This window comes from Anolis carolinensis, chromosome 2, assembly GCF_035594765.1.
Source record: "Anolis carolinensis isolate JA03-04 chromosome 2, rAnoCar3.1.pri, whole genome shotgun sequence".
Lineage (NCBI taxonomy): Eukaryota > Metazoa > Chordata > Lepidosauria > Squamata > Dactyloidae > Anolis > Anolis carolinensis.
This window is the reverse complement of record NC_085842.1, coordinates 145,163,319-145,184,215: the sequence shown is the minus strand read 5'-3', so window position 1 is coordinate 145,184,215 and position 20,897 is coordinate 145,163,319. Positions and strand designations below refer to the sequence as shown.

The 20,897-nt window shown below is 40.2% G+C and overlaps 1 protein-coding gene across 8 annotated transcripts in view; it reads left to right on the top strand.

Moving 5' to 3' along the window:
* dnah9 (dynein axonemal heavy chain 9) overlaps nucleotides 1-20,897 on the top strand; it is a 302,000-nt gene that overhangs the window by 128,723 nt on the left and 152,380 nt on the right. For all 8 annotated transcript variants that reach the window (XR_010003878.1, XM_062973996.1, XM_062973995.1 and 5 more), the window contains 6 exons: nucleotides 2,459-2,621; nucleotides 3,563-3,686; nucleotides 4,274-4,416; nucleotides 5,080-5,241; nucleotides 6,483-6,716; nucleotides 16,251-16,511. Coding sequence is in view for 7 of the 8 variants with exons in the window: in XM_062973996.1 (XP_062830066.1) it covers nucleotides 2,459-2,621; nucleotides 3,563-3,686; nucleotides 4,274-4,416; nucleotides 5,080-5,241; nucleotides 6,483-6,716; nucleotides 16,251-16,511 (1,087 nt within the window). In the remaining variant the exon portion in view is untranslated. The remainder of the gene's footprint in view (nucleotides 1-2,458; nucleotides 2,622-3,562; nucleotides 3,687-4,273; nucleotides 4,417-5,079; nucleotides 5,242-6,482; nucleotides 6,717-16,250; nucleotides 16,512-20,897) is intronic.

Sequence of the window (20,897 nt, the reverse complement as noted above, 5' to 3'; positions counted from 1 at the left end):
CGAGTGGAGTGCCATAAGCATGGTTCCGTCCTGGGCTCGATTCTGTTCAACATCTTTATTAATGACTTAGACAAAGGGTTAGAAGGCATGATCATCAAGTTTGCAGACAACACTAAATTAGGAGGGATAGCTAATATTCTAGAAGACAGAAACAGAATTCAAAACACTCTTAACAGATTAGAGAGATGGGCTGAAACTAACAAAAATGAAGTTCAACAGGGACAAATGCAAGATACTCCATTTAGGAAGAAATAATGAAATTCAAAGATACAGAATGGGGGACACCTGGCTCGATAGCAGTACGTGTGAAAAGGATCTTGGAGTCCTCGTGGACAACAAGTTAAACATGAGCCAACAATGTGATGCGACGGTGAAAAAAACCAATGGGATTTTGGCCTGCATCAATAGGAGTATAGTGTCTAGATCCAGGGAAGTCGTGCTACCCCTCTATTCTGCCTTGGTCAGACAAAACCTGCAATCACACTGTGTCCAATTCTGGGCACCACAATTGAAGGGAGATGTTGACAAGATGGAAGGTGTCCAGAGGAGGGTGACTAAAATGATCAAGGGTCTGGAGAACAAGCCCTATGAGGAGCGGCTGAAAGAGCTGGGTATGTTAGCCTGCAAAAGAGAAGGCTGAGCTGGGACATGATAGCTATGTATTAATATGTATGGGGAAGTCATAGGGAGGAGGGAGCAAGCTTGTTTTCTGTTACCCTGGAGACTAAGATGTGGAACAAGGGCTTCAAACTACAGGAAAGAAGATTCCACCTGAACATTAGCCCATCTGTCAGGGATGCTTTGAATGCGATTTCCTGCTTCTCGGCAGAGGGTTGGACTGGATGGCCCATGTGGTCTCTTCCAACCCTATGATTCTAAGATTCTAGGGGGCTTGACTGGATAGCCCTTATGGTCTCTTCCAACTATGATTCTTTCCCAGCTCAAGCTTTATTTGCAATATTTACTGAGATACCCTGATGCAAGAAAAGATTTGTGTTCCACTAGCCTTCACTCCCTGCCCCCAATACTGATGTGCTGCTTAAGAGCTTCCAGGTACAGAGGATTAGGAGGAAAATAGATTTGGGTGGGCATACAAAGACTTGATAAAAAGGAGTGTCAGTATGAGAGGCTTGGTTAACTGGAGTATGCCTGTAGTCTTCTTGTTCCCTTATTTTGAGACATTATATATTAATTTAGGTCGGGATATGGACTCTGTATAGAACCCTTTTGATGACCGCTCTTGCCTCTGGTTTTTTCCTAAGAAATTGAGTCTGAATCAATCTTTAGAAAGGCTTCAGAAGAAATATAACACTTCCTTATCCACCTTCTAAAGCATGTTTTAAAAAGGTTTTGTTTAATTTTTCCATATCTTCTTGTTTTACTGTGTCTGGTTTTGTTTCTTCTACTATAGACAGTAACTTATGATAGTTTTATTGCTTATGTATGACGCTTTTATTTTTGCATGCTGGTTTACGTAAATGCAACCTCAAATGCCATAGATTATAAATAAATATTTCCTTTTCCCTTAACAGGTATAAACTTGTTAGTCATACAAGAAATGGCTTGATTCTTAATAGATGAATCACTAGCTCAAATCCCTCTTTGTTAACCACTGAAGATTTTTGAGGCACTTTATGGCATGCCCACAATTTTAATAATTGTCAAGTTTTATTAAGTTTCCCTCAGGAATATAAGTTACTTTGCATAAGGATAGTCAAACATTGGCAATAGCATGCTCTATGCAAATGGCAGTGGAATGAATGTAAACTTGTTACGAGGTTTTGTCATCAAGTTTTGCTCAGAGGGGGTTTGTCTTTGCCTTCTTCTGAAGATGAGACAGCGTGATTTGCCCAGAGTCACCCGGTTAATTTTCATGCTGAGTGGGGAATTGGACTTTGGTCTCCAGAGTTGTAGTCCAATGCTCAAACCACTACGTTATTTCCCCCTGAACTGTGGACATAACAGTGAATGGTGGATACCGATAATAGGAGCAAACGTATCAAACCTCCTGTTCTGGTTCTGATGAAGGAGAGGTGGGGAGCTCATAAGCCTGAAGTTTATCATGTTTCAGCATTTGTGCAACAAGGTCAACCTCAGACATCTTGACCATTCCTGTGTTAACCTTCCTGTAGGCAGAATATCGTACAAAGTTGATCTTTATAATTTTTCAGATTGTTGCATTGTGTTTACAAAGGAGCCAGGTTATATTCATTCCTTTTTGGAAAGGTGGCAGAAGTGATCAGTATAGCCACCATGAGCACACGATTCACAGTAATGTGAAAAAGGTGGTTGAAGAGGTTGCTGTTATGTGGTTAGTAATAAATTGTGGTTATGGAAAAGATTGAAAATTTACATCTAGTTCTGATTTGAACAAATTACATCATTTGCCATATCCTGTCATGTACCTCAAAGAAAAAACCGCATATGCTACTTAGTGATTCTGTGCCTTGCCATTTAGCTGCCGGATCAACCGCATCCTGGAATCTCCCAGAGGGAATGCATTGCTGGTTGGTGTGGGAGGAAGTGGTAAGCAGAGCCTGACAAGATTGGCAGCTTTCATTAGCTCCCTGGAGGTCTTCCAAATCACCTTGAGGAAAGGCTATGGAATCCCTGACCTGAAGGTGAGAGGCTTTTAAGGAGGGCACAGGAAAATAAATGGTAGTTTCGCTTGCCACTTAGCCTGCGCATAAGATGGGATTCTCTTTGAGTTTGTAATATTTATTTCACACAAGAGAAATTGCTTTTCTACAATACGTTTTTGTTAGGTTACATTTCCTCTGGGATTTGCTGATGATCACCTTTGAAGTCTTAATAACAGTGCTGCAAGTACAGTCATCTCAAGATGATGTGAGGTGATCTAAAGGTTGATTCAAAGGAACAGGTGGGCAAGTATATTGTACCAACCAAGAACGTTCATTAGGCTTGTTTATTTGAAAGTACTCTGAATGCAATGTCTTTTTGCATGGGGTAAGGTTGCCTTACCAGAAATGAACTGAGGTTGGAAGTCTGTATGTGGTGTCAGAAAAGCAATCATGTCCAGTTGCCCAAATTCTGGGGAGGTCCTCTCTTGTGAAGATCATTGCAAAGCCTTGATGAATATTTAATTCTGCTCTAAGAACTATCTATCATAGTTCATTCACGATTGAATTGCAGAATTAGATTTTTCATTATGCATTCATTATGAGTTTATAAAGAAATACATAAGAAATACATAACATTTGGATGGGGGAGGGGGAGCAAAGAGAATCAGCTCCATTAGTATTTTTGAACTTCTATTCAACAAAGTGTTTCAAAGAGTCTCTAACAACTAGAGTGATTTGAATAATAATGTTTGAACTATGCAGTACTGCTGTTTGGGACGAAATCTGAGCTTGATTTCATTTTCTTATGTGTAGCACAGTTAACATTAGGAAATGTATATGTTGAACTGTGCAGAAATACCAGTGTTTTCTGAATTTAGTTGGATTGTGAATTTAGTCATTGACATGACTAGAATCTCTTCTCATAGCAGATGTTCAAACAGTTTGTTTTTAAGTATACTTTTTCTTTCTTGTACCCACAGGCAGATCTAGCATCACAGTACATTACAGCAGGAGTCAAGAATATGGGCACTGTGTTTGTTATGACAGATGCTCAAGTAGCTGATGAGAGATTCTTAGTTCTGGTCAATGACTTGCTGGCTTCAGGTATGAATGTTATCAAAAGCAGTTTCCTATATAGATGACAGCAAAATAAAAATCATGAAACATTCTTCAGAGAATGCAGACAATGGATTAATTAGCATCTGCAGCCTTAGCAAGTTCCATTGTTTGCTAGGAAGCAGTTTTCTCTAAAGCCAATCTTTCCCATGCTCGAAGTGTGTACATTCTCCTCTGACTCTGCCATCACACTTGTTTACCTGCATGCCAACCAACCTTGGGAATGCTCCTGGAAGCATTATAAAATTGCACTGAACATAGGTACTTTAAGTAAATATTCCATGTCTGTTCCACACTGACACTTCTTCTGTTTCTTTTCTTTCCTTCCCTGGAAATACCAGTTGCCTGTTACATTAATAGCCTAGCCACAGGGTTGGTGTTTGTGGGCTTCTATAGAGACCCATGTTGTAGAAAGCACATTCTTTTTGATGGTTAGAAGGAAGTGGGATTTTTGGTATGGTACAACATTCCATTGCTAGATCTTCTCCAGTGACACTCAGCAACAGCCCATGCTAGATGGGCCGTTTTGTTGTACTAAGGGTGCAAGTGGGCATAATAGTATATTCTTTTTCTAGGAGAAATACCTGACCTTTTCCCTGATGATGAAGTTGAAAATATCATCAGTAATATGAGGAATGAGGTAAAAGCCCAAGGACTGGTAGACTCCAGAGAGGCTTGCTGGAAATTTTTCATTGATCGAGTCAGACGACAACTCAAGGTAGGATTGTTGTGATCTCTAAGGACCAAGTTCACACTTTTTCAGTTGTATTTGAATCTTCTATATTTGGCAGCTATTTCGGATGGCACACTTTTTCAAATAATAATTTTATGAAGTGTTTCCTCCCAAGTGTGTTCAGTGAAATGTTACCTCATGAATGCAAAGGAGATGTGATATTCTTGCAATGAATGGTTTGCCTCTGGGGAAGATGTCTGAATTTTGCATAAAAGATAAATAAAAATATTAAATTTGTTTAGGAAGAAAACTATGTGAAAAACACCACCTTAGATAGTGTGCTTTACTGTCACTGTGTTATGGTTCTAAGCCTTGTAATTTTGAAGAACATGCTTGCTTAGTTTCCACACTGGATTGAAAACCATAACACGTAAGTCATACTTCCATAACCTTTTCAATTGACTTTCTTTGTCTGGCAGTGGAGATGATTCTTGAGCTCTGTGGCAGAATACATGCTTTGCATATAGACAATCCCAGCTTCAATTCATAAGATATCCAAGCCTCATTTGAAAAACTCCCACCATGAATCTTGGAGAGCCAGTGCCAACTAGTGTTGGCAATTAAAACTAGAGAAATTAATAGTCTGACTCTCATTGTTCTATATTTCTAGTTTCTCCTTATTCATCTCCTCATTGCTTATTTCCTCAGGTTGCTCTTTGCTTTTCGCCAGTGGGGAACAAGCTGAGAGTTCGCAGTCGGAAGTTCCCAGCCATTGTGAACTGTACAGCCATAGACTGGTTTCATGAGTGGCCCAGAGAAGCCCTGGAATCCGTCAGCCTGCGCTTCTTGGAAGGGACAGAAACTATTGAGGTAGCAGCCCTTTATGGTTCACTGCACTTTTTACTTTTTCCTGCATCCAAGTTCATCATCATTTTGGGTAAATGGTTTATTTTATGATGCAAGTACAGCACTCCATAACTGCATACACACACTGAAGAGACAACTTACTTGGTCACCTCTCCAACTGATCTATGCAGACTTCTCACATTCCTTTTCGTGTGATTTTTTTCACCTGCCAGGCTGGTTTGCTAGCTCCAGAAATGAAATGATGTCAATGTACCAATGTTTTCTCTTGAAGTTTTTTTTAAACCCCAAAGCTATTTGGTTAAGAACTAGGGTTCAGTATTATGCAACATGTCACAGCTAAAGACCATCATTTCAGTATCAAGTTTATCAGATGTTAATATGGTCAGTTCAAGTCATAGTTGATCGTATGATGCAGGTTCAGGTGAAAGTGTGAATTGCTGCCATACTGTGAAGGTTTCTTCACAGCCCAGGATATTTTAATAGCAACACTTCATTTTAAAAATCATCAAAATATACTGAGGAGAGTGTTGCCTATGATGGGTTTCTGAACACTTGACAGCAATGTTGTTTTGCCAAGTCTCAATCTAAGAACAGCAGAAATGTACATATTAAGCACTACAGATAGGCCACAGCTGATTTGAAACCCACTAAATTCGGGAATGTGTACTGCATTGAACATTTTTGTTGCATTGAATGTGGGACCCACTTTATTTTTTGTGGTTTGGCTTTCCCTCCATGAAGGTTGATAACTGTATTTAGTATCTGCATAATTACTATTTCTTTCTTTCTCTTCTTGTTTAAAAAGATGCTCTTCCCTGTTTGCAAATTTTAATTCCATACTTATGTGATAGAATTCATTGCTGTAGCAATACAAGTGTGCCAAAAAAAATTCTGAAATTGCTTTTTCTGTAGCTGTTAGACAATTATTTCAGAGGGAAAGGTGCTCACTGTTGTTTGCAGGGATATGGGCTCAGGGGTATCATTACATGTCAGAGGGTGTACAATGTCTTTTAGTTTCTTTAGAAGGGAATCCTAAAGTATAAGGTATATAATATATTTTGTTACAGCATAGCCAGTCAACCAAATACCAATATCAAGAGCCAAGAGAGTTTTGAGGAGGTCATTCATTGAAGTCCAGTCTTCTGGAATGCCCTGCATGTTGAGGTTTTTGCCTTAGAGTGCTTAATCAGGCTACTTATTTATTTTGTGTGAAGTATTTCCTCTTTTATTTTGTTTTTTTCCAGACGTCTGTGAAAGAATCTATAAGCAAATTCATGGCTTTTGTGCACACCAGTGTTAATGAAATGTCCCATTCTTACCTGAGCAATGAACGTCGTTATAACTATACCACCCCCAAGTCATTCTTGGAACAAATAAAACTCTATCAGAATTTGCTGTTTAAAAAGGGGAAGGAACTAACAGCCAGGATGGATCGTCTGGAGAATGGATTGCAGAAGCTAAGAAGCACATCTGCACAGGTAAGAGGCCTTTGTTCCTAGGCAGTATGGTGAAAGATGATAGAGAAATTGTAGGAGTAATGCATACTCATGAGTTCCTTTTACAGTATACTAACATACACATATAATCATATTTGTAGGACTCATTTTGTGGCTCTTTTTCATTTGATTCTTTCTGTAAGGAAGAATATCCTATGGTGCTGCTCATCTTGAGATGTACATACATGCACAAACATTGTTGCCATTGTGAGATCTTTCATACTGGGATATAAGAGAACATTTTATGGAAATGATATTACTTTATGCAAGACAACCAGGAAATTCAAGTTCTCAGTTATGTGAGCTCTTTCTAAGTTTGCTGTTGTGATGAAATTTCAACATCTTTGTAACAAGGTTGGGTTGAGTATGTGGGACAGATAGCTTCATCCTGTTATGGTGCCTCTGAGAACTGTTGCTCCAGACCAACTGGTCAGGTAAACAGCCTCTTGGTCAGCCAGTTTACCGGCTGTTAGGATTTCTGGGAGTTGAAGGCCAAAACACCTGGGGACCCACAGGTTGAGAACCACTGCTCTAGGTTGATGTTGAGATGAGCCAAAATCTGTGATGGATTCATTTTTTTCTTCTGCATCATATTTTCTCTAGGAACTACAATATCCCTTTCAAGAAGGTATTGCATTGAGTTGCATTACATGAGTCCAAACTGCATTATGTGGTAGTGTAATTGGGGCCTAGCATTATTTCAGTCAGTGGGTGTAAATGAAGTTGTGTTTGTTCTTCACGCCTTCCAAACCTCTGGTGGACATGGGTAACTTACCAGAAGTGACATAGGCCAAGGCAGATTGCCAGAGAACAGTAAGCTATCATGGGCATCTAGACATCTATTTTAATGGCTGCTTCAAAGATGGCATAGTTTTTTTTATATATATCAGAAGCACATAAAAGAGATCATTTGGCTAAATCTGGATTATGAGGGCCTTTTCCCAACATTTCCATGCATTGACATAGAAGCAATAAAGATGTTGGAGTAATGTGGGTCGGAATATGAAAGTTAAAGGGTGTGAGGTGAGATACAGGCCCCACCAACCTTTGTTCTCTACTAAGAGAAGGGCTCCAGGAAAACCAATTACTAACCAGAGCTCCACATGGGCTTGAGAGCCACCCACCTATCATTTGCAAATGGTAGTGTCATGGGAAGGTAAAGATTCAACTGGGCTGGGCTCTACTCTGAGCTGACACAAAAAACCTTGTAACTAATAAAGTAGTTTCTGTTTTCATTTTTAAATGTAGCACTCTTTGGGAACCTTTTATTTGCAATGTTTTGTTTTGTTGTTGTTTTGTGTAGAGTAAAAAAACTACATTTCAGTTTGTTGGGTCGATGCATCTTTTATGACATGCAGCCTGTATGAAAAGGCAGTGAAAATGGATGAGTTAGTTTTGTATAACAATAATAGCACTTGCAAACATTGCTTTTATAGACTACTGTTTCCAGGATCTTCCAGTCAGTATACATGCAGCCCCCAAGTTAAGAACAAGATGGGTTCTGTAGGTTTGTTTTTGAATTAAATTTGTATGTAAGTTGGAACAGGTACATTTTTAAAGTGAAACTCCAGAGATCGATCGATAGATAGATAGATATAAAAGCTTTGGATAGCATAGGGGTTAACAACCTGTGGTGTTTCTTTTTCTGTCTGTGCCCCTGTTGAGAAGATTTCACCTCACTTTCTCTCCCTGTGATAATAGGATTTTGGAAAATTTGGCAAATTTCATGTCCTTGATTAACTTCTCTTTTAGCTGTTATAGCTTCAAAAGTGGGATTTTTTAAAAAAAATCCATGAGTTTGGAAAAGTCTTGCCCATTGATAATGTTGCTGCTCCTTTTTGGGAACATAATAATAATTATTATTAATAATAATAATAATAATTATTATTATTATTATTACAGTAGAGTCTCACTTATCCAACAGTCACTTATCCAACATTCTAGATTATCCAACACATTTTTGTAGACAATGTTTTCAATACATCATGATATTTTGATGCTAAATTCGTAAATACGGTAATTACTACATAGCATTACTGAGTATTGAACTACTTTTTCTGTCATATTTGTTGTCTAACATGATGTTTTGGTGCTTAATTTGTAAAATCATAACCTAATTTGATGTTTAATAGGCTTTTCCTTAATCCCTCCTTATTATCCAATATATTCGCTTATCCAACATTCTGCTGGCCCGTTTATGTTGGATAAGTGAGACTCTACTGTATTATTATTTTATTTTTGTATGCTGTCTCCATCTCCCACGGGGGCAAACCCTATACAATCATATAATATCATAAAATCAACAGTTGAGACATCAAAGAATGCATTTAAAAACAAATTAAACAAGTCATGATTTAAAATAGACATAATTAAAATATTAAACAATCATCCAAAGCGTTAAAAGGTCCAATGCAGGACAACAGTCTGGGCGACAGTCAAAACTGATGAAGGGAGTGTCTATTACAGAATAGTACATACATCAAATAGACACAACAAGCAGGGAAGATAAATCTGAACGGAAATCAAACTATAAAGTGACAGGGCAAGTTTCAATGTGGATATGAGCCAGATTATAATGGACTTGTCTACTCAAAAGCACAACGGAACAGCCATTTTTAAAATTGCTTCCGGAAGACAGTGAAGGTCGGAGCTAACTTAATCTCCCTGGGGAGGGAATTCCAGAGCTGGGGAGCCACCGCAGAGAAGGCCCTCTCCCGCGTCCCCACCAACTGCATTTGCGAAGGGGGAGGAAGTGAGATAAGAGCCTCCCCGGAAGATCTTAGAGATCACACAGGTTTGTAGGGGAAGATGCGGTCACGAAGATAGGCTGGTCCTGAACTATTTAGGGCTTTATCAGTAAGTGTTGTGACTCAGCCTTTGTGTGACTCTGATGAGGATTCTGGGATGCAGTTTCAAGATGATGGGTTTCTCGTTCAGGATGAGTTTCAAGATGACTCTGATGGGAATTATGGGATTCAGGTGCAGAGCGTTCCTGCTGTGGGAGATGAGGAGCAGGGAGGCTTTCCTATGGTAAGAAATGATGTTGTTACTGATAATGGTTTTCAGGTGCAGGAAGCAGAAATGGAGAGCAGCTCCCAGCCTCAGCCTGATAACACTAATGAGCCCTGTGGCCTTGAAAGCGAAAGCGATGAGGCAACTTCTCTAGATCGGGCTAGTCGTTTGGAATTTCAGGGGTTGCACAGAAGTCTCAGAATAACAAATAAGAGGGAGTTCAAAGGACAAAGAAATGCCTTCATGTTATGCTATTAAAACAGTCTGCTGAGAGGGAAATCTTCATCAAAGCAATTTCCTCGCTTGAATCAAGAACCAAGTTTGCTCACCTGTATTATCTTGTAGCCTAGATGCATCTTCGTTTCTAGGACTTTTGCTTCATTTTAAGGACCTTGCTTCATGCCTAATGTTTCCATGGATTTGTTCTTACAGCCTTGTTTTTGTAACTATCTTTTAGAACTGAACATTTACCTTTTGAGAACTATCTTTTCCTTATTTCCTAATAAATAACAAAAGACCATGATCTGTGTGCAGCCTGGTGTCTTTAGCAAGGTGAAGCTAACCTGAGGTGCGACAGTAAGCACCTGCACCTTGAATTGGGACCGGAAACTTAGTGACAGCAATGGAGCTGTTTAAACAGAGGAGCTGTCCTCTCCCTGTAACTAGCTTCAGTTAACAATCTGGCTGCTGATCTTTGAACTAATTGTAGTTTTTGAGCCGTCTTCAAAGGCAGCCCCACGTAGAGTGCGTAACAGTAATCCATTCTAGAGGTAACTAAGGCGTGGACCACCCTGGTCAAATCAGACTTCTTGAGATACGGTCGCAGCTGGCGCACAAGTTTTAATTGTGCAAAGGCCCTCCCAGCCAATGCCGACACCTGAGCATCGAGCATCAGTGCTGAGTCTAGGAGGACCTCCAGACTGCGGACCTGTGCCTTCGGGGGAGTGTGACCCCATCAAGCACAGGTTGCCACCCTATACCCCGATCACTTGAGCGACTGACCAAGAGGACCTCTGTCTTGTCAGAATTAAGTTTCAGCCTGTTAGCCCTCATCCAGTCCACCACAGCAGCCAGGCACTGGTCCAGGACACGAGGGGCTTCCTTGGAGTTTGGTGGAAAAGAGTAGTAGAGTTGGGTGTCATCTGCGTAGAGATGGTACCGCACTCCAGAACTCCAGATGACCTCACCCAGCGGTTTCATGTAGATGTTGAATAGCATGGGAGATAGAATATAACCTTGTGGGACCCCACAGGTCAAAGGCCAGGGGTCCGAGCAGGTATCTCCCAGCTTCACCAACTGGGTGTGACCCTCCAGGAAGGAGCGGAGTCACTGCAAAGCAGTGCCCCCAATACCCATTCTGGAGAGTCAACCCAGAAGGATACCATGGACGATGGTATCGAAAGCCGTTGAGATGTCCAAGAGAACCAACAGGGACACACTCCCCCTGTCAAATTCTCTGCGGAGGTCATCCACCAAGGCGACCAAAGCCATCTCGGTGCCATGACCAGGCCTGAAGCCAGACTGCGATGGATCTAGATAGCTGGTCTCATTGAGAACCTTGCCCAGAAAAGGGAGATGGGAGATTGGGCGGTAGTTGTTTAAAACCATAGGATCAAGAGACGTCTTCTTCAGGCAAGGCCTTACTATTGCCTGTTTAAGGCACGATGGAAAATGTCCCTGATTAAACGAAGCATTAATGATTCCAATAAACCAATCTACCAATCCCCCACTGGCGAGTTTAATGAGCCAGGAAGGACATTTGTTCCCTTCTGTGTGTCTGAAGGTTTTGTGAAAGGTCTGGGCCCGTTCTCCCTTTTTTCCGGAAACATGGGATCTTCCTTTCTACTCTACCCCTGACCAGCCAGATATTGGAGGAACATGCTTGGATGGAGTAGCAGGTGGGCAGTCGCTTTATTTTTCAGGGTTCTTCCCACTATGAGAAGAGGCTTCTGTTCAATATGTCCTTTTGAGATAACTTGTCAGTACTGACTTTGTTCAGAATATTTCAGTAAATTTTAGACTTCACTGTCTTATTTGGCAATGAATTGTAAGCTGCCCCAAGTCCCTTCGAGGAGATGGGGCAAGGTATACAAATAAAATTATTATTATTATTATTATTATTATTATTATTATTATTATTATTATTATTATTTGCTGGCCTTTCTAGAAATGTAGTCCTAAAGCCTTGTACAGACAATTGAATTAAAATAGCCTCCTGGGAGCCTTAAAGAACAGGCTCTCTGTCTCAATGCTCCTTTTTTGTGCATCATTTCTCCCCCCTGCTGTTTCATAAAATGCTGTGCTTGCTCAGATCCAGCCCACTTTATTCCTCTTCCCATCATTAACTGCAGATCTTATTTTTTTGGTTAAGGTGGAGTGTGTTTAGTTAGGGCTTGGGGGTTAAGGTCAAATATTTGTACTGGGGTAAGTAGGGAAGATATGGATAATGTCTTGATCATGTTGTCTCAGTCTTGTGGTCTTATATAGAGGGAAAGGAGCAAGTAACAATTGTATCTCTTTGCTAGTCATATTTAATAATTATACTGTTTTTCCTTGCCATGTACCAATTTGGAGACTAGTAATTTTTTTTAAAGTATGGAGGAAAGACCAACCAATTTGTATGCCGTTTTGTATGCAATTGTATGAGACTTCATGTTCTGTTAAAATCACTTGTGATTGTTCGTGAAAAGCTGAAAAGATAACCAGATCAATGTAAAATCAAAGCCTAGGCTTTGTTCTTCTCCTCCCCATTTTTCTTTTCTTGCTTTGATCATCATTTATTAGTCACAGTTAACCTGTCTTGAGATTTTATGATGCAGACTTGTGCACCTAAGATTTGTATTTTTTCTTTTAATGATCTATTTTGCTGATAGTCAAAGCTTCACATTACGTGTATTTGTTTGATAGTCCTTTAAGACAGGACAATTACAGCAATGACAAGACTTGGGGTGTACAAGTGGAGTGGGGAGAATAGGACTATTCCATTTGTAGCACTTAGCATTGGCCTATTCCAAATTGCCCCCATGTGGCTTCCCCTACTGCAAGGACAAATATGTATTTGAATCTTCAAATGGCACGAGCATTCGGGAGACAGGGAAATGATGAGCAGGAAAGTGTAAACTCTTTTGCCCTTCTTCTTTTCCCTTCAACAAATGGTGTAGAGTAATCTGAAACAACAATAATCTTCCATGTTGTAGTATATAATGTTTTATATCGGCCTAAGAATTTTTTTATATTATGAATGCTATCTGCATATTACATGTTTAAACTACAAATTCATTGTACTTAATATGAAAGGTAACCAAGTTACCACCCCTACTCCCTTTTCTTTGTCAGAGGATTTACTTGGAGTAACAATCCTGTTTATTTGTCCCATTTACTGTCCTTCGTTGCCTGTGCAGTTGCCCCACTTCGTAACACATTGGAGCCCTTATTCTTGTCTTTGTTGTTGTTAAATTCTTAACCTTCAGTTCTTGCTATCTCTATAAGCTGTGTCTTTATTTTAGCTTTTTAAAAAGCAAGTTTTGTCTAGAAATTCTATTGCATCTTACATGTGATGCATTGAATTGCATCTATATCCTCTCCTTTTATGTGCCTATAACCAGATTGCATCAAACCTGACAAGTCGATTCCTTGGTTGCCTTGTCAGAGCGCTAAACACCTGGTAAACTTTCTATTCATTCTTGGGTCCAGTGTGCAATTATTTACCACAAGCTGAAGCTTATAAGCCATATATCTGAAATCAACAAAAAGCTCCTCCTTCAATTTCCTCAAATCTCCAAAGGTTCTTAAGTGAACCAAAAACTTTCCACTGAGTTTTGTTGATTGAATTGCATAGGTACCCCTAGCAAGTCAGGAGTAATTTTGTCTGCCCTGGCAGAACAACAGGAGATGAAAATGAATTAGCCATTCAGCCAAGGCCTATACAAAGGGCAGGGCTCCACTCTGAGCTCACACAAAAACACTTATCCGCCACTTACTTTTAGGCAATTATAGGGTATTTTAAAGTCTGTGCTGAAAATGGCATGGAATTCCAGACCAATTATATGTCTGCCATTCCCACAGGCAAAGGTGTACCCTGGGGCTCTGGAGCTTATACGTAATGCGTTAAATGAACAGAGATTTTGTTCCAAATAGTGCTGTACTATTGTAAAGGATCTGAAGCTGGTGCTTTCATGGGGACTGGGTTTTAAAACACCATGGCTGCCAGAGTGTCATCCTTCCTTCTTTTAAAACCAAAAGGTATCAGAGAAATGCTTTATATCTTCAGACAAGATTTAATGCTCCATCATTACTCCTAGGGCAGACAGTGGCTCCTCAGAGCCACATACACAGGGTTTCAAGAGGGGATAATGTGAGATGGAGCTCGATGTGGATGTAGATCTAGAAATGGAGGGGAGTGAATGCCTTCACTGGGGTGGAGTAAGGATTTTCAGAGTGCCCTGTAGTTTGAAGTTAGAAAACATATTGACTACAATAATATATTTTAAAGCTATCTGAAAGTTAAATGATTTTCCTGCAGTGTAAGGAAGACAAAAGTCATTCAAAGTGCAGTTAGGTCACTTCTGCCTGGTTTACTCTGGAAAAGGTGAAGACAGGTTTGGAGATAGAGAAAACCAACAGCCTTTCCCCAAGGTTGTGTTTGTATGTAACATTCAACAGGTATGTTGGAAGAGATTGCCCCATGTCTGCTTGAGCTAGCTCAGTGGATGCATCAGAAGGGTCCTGCTGATACACTTTGCATGCACAAGCTGAGCAGGCAATTCTTCTTTTCCAAAGTGCCTTACAGAATTCTGCAGCTAAAATTTTCATGGCCAATGATAAGAATGTATTTGTACCCTGGTCATATAGACACTTGTTCTCCAGCACAAAGATTTCTTCTGAGGCATTGAGCAGCTAGGAATGATGTTGCTGATGTTGTTGCGTTAAGGCTCACAACCTTGATATCTGTACAATCTAAAAACCTACAAAATATAAATATTACAATAGAATTAAATGTTACAATTGTTAAAACAATTCATTTAAAATCTCATTAAAACAAACCAAAAGGTGTTAAAATCCATTCACTATATAGGTAGTCCTGGGAGGTGGTTGAGAGAAAAGGATTGCAATGATAGTGAGAAAGAAGCTGCCCTTTAATGGAGGAACAGCAGAAGAATGAAATCATGGGTGGGGTTCTTTAGATGTTGCAGGAATGCAACCTTTGGCAGCTTGAGCCAGTACAACTGCTGGCAAGGGAAAAGGGGAATGTCAGTCCAGCAACATGAGTGGAGGCTCCTCTTTGATTACATAATATTTATTTGTCTGTGCAGGAAATGCAGTTATGTTGGACTGTGCTCCTGAACTTGGTGTCCTGAGCCATCTTTCTTGATATCTCTAAATAATGTTGTATTACTTTTCAAAAAAAAGGAAGTGCACTGGCAAGGTAACAGTTTAAAACATGTGGGACTTGCTAGGATGCCGAATACTGTGAACTAAGGCCCCATCTGCACTGATCATTTAATGCAGTTTGATGAGAGCCAGGTATCAAACTCTCATGAAAGCTGTAAAAGAAAGACATTAATTTTGAAGCTAATGCACTATAGTTTGCATAATCACCATCTGGGTCTCAGACTGGTTCCAGGATTTCCTGCATAATCATCTGCACTGTGCAACTACATTCTTCAATACTGGTTTGATACCACATTAAATGGTCAGTGCAGCTGGGGCTTAAGAGCTATTTACTTTATAGTTCACCATCTTCAATCCCCAATATGTTTCCGCTAACACAAAAACAGAGCAAATTATCAATTCCAATCCTTCTTCCACTGTCTATAGGTGACAATCCATTGGAAATGTACTCTCTTCCTCCACCTACATTTCATAGGTTATTTTTTTACTTTCTGAGTATCCAGTGGTACTAATACAGACATGGGCAAACATTTTTGCCTTGGGGCAGCATTGTGGGCCTGGCTGAGAGGGCCGGGCCAGGAGGGAGGGTGGCCAGGCACATGCTGGGTGGGAGAGGCCCGGAAGGGAGAGGGCCTGGGAAATGGTGGGGCCAGGAGGGGGCAGGGCAAGGCCCGGGTCATCCTCAGGTTGTCCTCCTGGCATAAGGACGGAGTATTTGCCCCATCCTTATATCAGGAGGAAGGCAAGACATGCAGCGACTGTCCCGATCCTCCTCCCCCGATCTTTGGGCTGTCCTCTTGGCATTATGCTGGGAGGAGGGCAAGACAAGCGACCACCAAGAGTGCTCTGGAGGGCTCTCAGCCACTACGTGCCTTCCTCAGGCCGTCCTTAAGCTGGGAAGAGGGCAAGACATGGAGTGGCAGAGAGCTCTCCACAGGACTCTCAGCTGCTGAGTGTCTTCCTCCCCACCCTTTCTGCATAAGGATGTAGTGGGTCACCGCATCCTTATGCCAAAGGACAGGGAAAATGAGGAAGGCCTGAGATAAGCACCCAGAGGGGCCTATATTAATACCAACTTTTCTGATTGTGTTTGCTCCTTCCTTGTTTTTCCAGGTAGATGATTTGAAGGCAAAGTTAGCAGCTCAGGAGGTGGAGCTCAAGCAGAAGAATGAAGCTGCAGATAACCTAATCCAGGTGGTGGGTATAGAGACGGAAAAAGTCAGTAAGGAAAAAGCCATTGCTGATGATGAGGAACAGAAGGTGGCCCAGATCACACAGGAGGTTCAGCAAAAACAGAGAGACTGTGAGGAAGACCTGGAAAAAGCTGAACCAGCCCTTGCTGCTGCCGAGGAAGCCCTCAAAACACTTAATAAGGTAGAGACCAGATAGAGTGGGATGGGGAGAGTTTGGCTCAGCTCAAGGCTGCAGTCCCATGCGAGCTTATCTAGGCAAACCCTATAGTGATGGCCAGCCCTCTTAGGAAATGCTTATTGTATTTTTTACTCTTCTCAATGTTGTATTGTTTGTGCATAGGTTTATATTTTAAAGTAGTCCTTTAACTACATCTTTATGTAGGGATTGGTGTTATCAATATAACTATTCCAGAGTCAAACTATTGCCAAGAATTGGATGTAAGATCTAGGATACTGCTCAATGAGCCATCTGGAAAAAGTTTTCATTGAAAATCAGTTGGCATGTATCTGTGGCCATGGGATCATTTGAAATAACTGATTCTATTTTAACATTTCTATTGATATAGTGGACTGCCAAAAAAACAAAGAAATGGGTCCCGGAGAAATTCAGACATGAACTTTGAATAGAAGTTCAGTGAATTGCCCTCTAAACTGAGGCTTTTACATTTTTAGACATATCATGAGAGGACAAGACTTGTTGGAAAAGAGGATAATCTCAGTTAAGTAGAAGGAAGTAGAAAAAGAAGATCATATTATAGGTGGATTGATTCAAGAAAGCCATGGCTTTGAGTTTGCATGACCTGAACAGGGCTTTTGATAGCTGAGGTTTGTGGTGTGCTGTGATTCATAGGGTCGATAAGTTCATGGTGACTTGACATTACATAACACAATCAAATTTGTGCTTGGAGTTAGGATCAGAAGTAATAGTGTTAATATGTCTGGCCTAATGCTGTGCTACTGCTTGTTTTATATGCAATGCATTTAATGATATGCATAGAAGGAACAATCCATTTTCCTGCATTATGGCTAAGTTAAACAAAAAACAAAAGCCTAAAATCAAAGCGCCTGAAATGAAATAGAAAACAGGAAGCCATTTTCCATTTGATCCGGCTTTTAGGAAAGTTCTGTGCTAGAATCTGTGTGCCTAAGAAGAAAATACTAATGAAACAGAAAGATGTTTGAATCCTATCAAGTTGAGTTTCATGCTGAAACTGTAAAACATCTCATTAAGGCAAGATTAATGGGAAGCTGAAGCATCCCTGGAGAAAAGGGAGGCAGCATTTACATTGCGCCATAAACCACATCCTCCTCCTCACCTGCGTCAGAGGGTTTAGCCCATCCATTGACATGAATAATTGGTTCTATTTGTGTGTCTATTAATAAAAAGTTACAGCCAGTAATGCAGATGTATTTACATTGTACTCTCATACAAGGAGTGGCAGGTGAAACAATAAGCAGAGCTCTTTAACAGAGTATTGGGAAATATAGATTATCGGGGAAGGGTGGGGGCGGCAGAAAATTGTTGGATGTCAAAATTGATTGCTTTGTCTTTGTATTTCAGTTGTGTTGTGCTTTGATCAATGTTAGTCATAAATAACTCAATTAGAAAAATGCCACCCATGTGAAATATTTACTCATTAATGCTCTGGTGCTCAAGAGTATTAATCTGATGGAGAGTTTTTATTTTATTTCAAAAACCCCCTTAGTTGCTCCAGTTTTGCCATGTGGTCTTCAAGATGATTCTGCCCAGAGAACAAAAAATACTACTTTGAAATGCTCTGTTCTTTGGGCACATTGCTTTGCTGCTTTGGTGGAAATAGGTGCCCTTCTCATGCTTCAGGCTGGGGTGTGGCGCAGGCTGGTTAGCAGCCAGCTGCATCAAATCACTCTGACCAAGAGGTCATGAGTTTGAGGCCAGCCCGTGCCTGCATTTGTCTCTGTCTCTGTTCTATGTTATGGCATTGAATGTTTGCCTTATATGTGTGCAATGTGATCCGCCCTGAGTCCCCTTCGGGGTGAGAAGGGCGGAATATAAATACTGTAAATAAATAAATATATTTTCTTGCCTGAACATCAATGTCTAAGATGACTACAAAATTACTAAGATAAATGGGAATTGCTTGCTAGACAATCTCAACCTGTGGGTCCCCAAGTGTTTTGGCCTACAACTCCCAGAAATCCCAACCAGTTTACCAGCTGTTAGGATTTCTGAGAGTTGAAGGCCAAAACATTTGGGGACCCACTGGTTGAGAACCACTGTTCTACAGCCTTCCTTCACCATCCTCGCAATGCTGATTCTTCCAAAATCACAACAGGAGAAAAGTGGGGCTGGGTAGGCAAAATTAGCTTCTTTTTTTAGAGATGTTGTTAACTGAGGTATGCCTGTAAATCCATTTGTAGAATAATCCAACACTCAAAGCATGGCAAGCAGCTGTCTTCGTTTCCTTAAAACAGATGCCATTGTTTCCAATTAGCAAATAAATGAAAGCACTTCAGCTCCAGGTAGGCTGTGTTGTCAGGCAAATCATTTGAACCTTTGTTTGAGAGTGGCATTGCCAGAAGGGTGTTCTAACACAATTGTTTATAATGAAGGAATTCTAAGCAGGCAGCACCTGTAATATGCATCTTCTTTGTCTAAATTACAAAGAACGCGCTTTTTGCCACCACGCATTACATTTGGCAGCATATACTTTTTTTGGTTTCAGGGTTTTGAAAATTGAGGTGCGCATTAGATTTGATGATGCATTAGACTTGAATAAATATGTGTATTTGTGAACGGGAGCTACTTAATTGTTGTTCTCCCACTTGCTACTTATGTCCAGCAAGGAACCTTCTTTGATGAATCACATCAATGGCCAGTTTTTTTTTCAGTTATCTAGTTTAGTACTTCACTTCTCAACTGGACATTTGGCATGTGCATGGTTTGGGAAAATTGTGGGGTGTTTTTGAACTGCAAACTTGAAATTCCTCAGCCAGCATGGCTACAGAGAGATTTTGATTCTCCACACCAAAAGAGAATTAAAAGGTAACTCTTTCTCCTCTCAAAGCCCCACTCTTTTACATTTATAATTTATGATGACATTGACCTTAGTCAATCAGTATTGCGTTGAATAGATTTCTGCTTGGTTTCCCTCCGGCTCAGTTCTGGAGATGGTTTTGCTCTGAAAATGCAATTTCACAGTATCCTCACCACACACATTGTGTATGCTCATTCATACCTAGAGAGCAACATGGGGACTGTCACAGTCTCTATTTGGCTTTATGGGTGATGTATGCAATGAATCTGCACCTGGATGCAATCACAATAACTCAGAGCTGCCTTAGGAATTTCATCACAAACTGTTCAGGTATGTGTTATATGTGTATTGCTGCATGTCTTGCTGCTTTCGTCTGGAGTACAGTAGTTTTATCCCGTAGACCTCCTCATATTTGGATAAGTGAAATGAAGGTACCAAGGAGCCCCCAGCGTAGAATACAGCTAGCTATGACAGGGCTTTAACATTTACAATATGTCTGCATGATAGGGCAAATCTGGTGTAGCAGGAGGATCTCTAGCCAAAAGCCATTTTTCCTTCTGTTGGGTTGTAAAAACATCAATGCTCTACTTTTCTGATCAAACTGTGCTACCAGTGGCATGATCCAAAAATGGACTTCTTTCATTTGGAATTGGCTTCTTCTGCATGACAGGCAGAGTCTTATATTGGTCATTTTCAGGGCACTGTTGTTTGGATTCCTTTAAGTTTGAAGGAAATGAATGGTCATCAACTCATGAGATCTAGATGTCATATGTTCATTTGAAAGAGCACTCCTTTCATTTTATCATTCAATTAATGGATTAATGTAAAACAAAGAAAATGTTTTCTTGGTACGAAAAGAAAAACAAGATTTTGATTACTGCTGTCAAGAGACAGTTCGCTGAAACATAGAATGAATATAAGTATGGATCTGCATGTACAAAAACTTATATAATTACTCGTATATGCAGTATGCCAGAAGAATTATTCTGTTAAAATAATAGAAAAAGCTAGATTCGGTATATTTCTGTTGGTCAAAGTAGACAATATGCTTATAATTTTTGCAGAAGAAACCCCTCAAGTTGTCAAAAGTCTCTGTCATATTTTGTAATGTTCTCCTTTTTCAAACCTTGCATTTAGAAAGGTTTTGTGACTACACATTAGAAAAAGAATAGATCTCTTGTAAGAAACATGGCTTCCCTTTAACATCTAGTTTGACCCTCAGAGAATGGGGCATGGAAATAGAGTGCTTTAATCATGCTGATTTTGATGAAATTTGTGAACCTAAAAATGGTTTATCTGGGTCATGCTTGGATAACAAAGACCTACAATATGTCCAGGATTCTAGCATCCTACCCAGTCTACTTTTACAATCTCTCCATTTTAATCCATGTTTTTATTAGTTCTTGTTTTTATTGGCTAATGTTCAAATTTTTTAATTGTGCATGTTTTTGTCTATTGCTGTGTTTTATACTGCTACTGTTTTTATTCGGGCTTGGCCCCATGTAAGCCGCCCTGAGTCCCCTTTGGGGAGATAGAGGCGGGGTATAAAA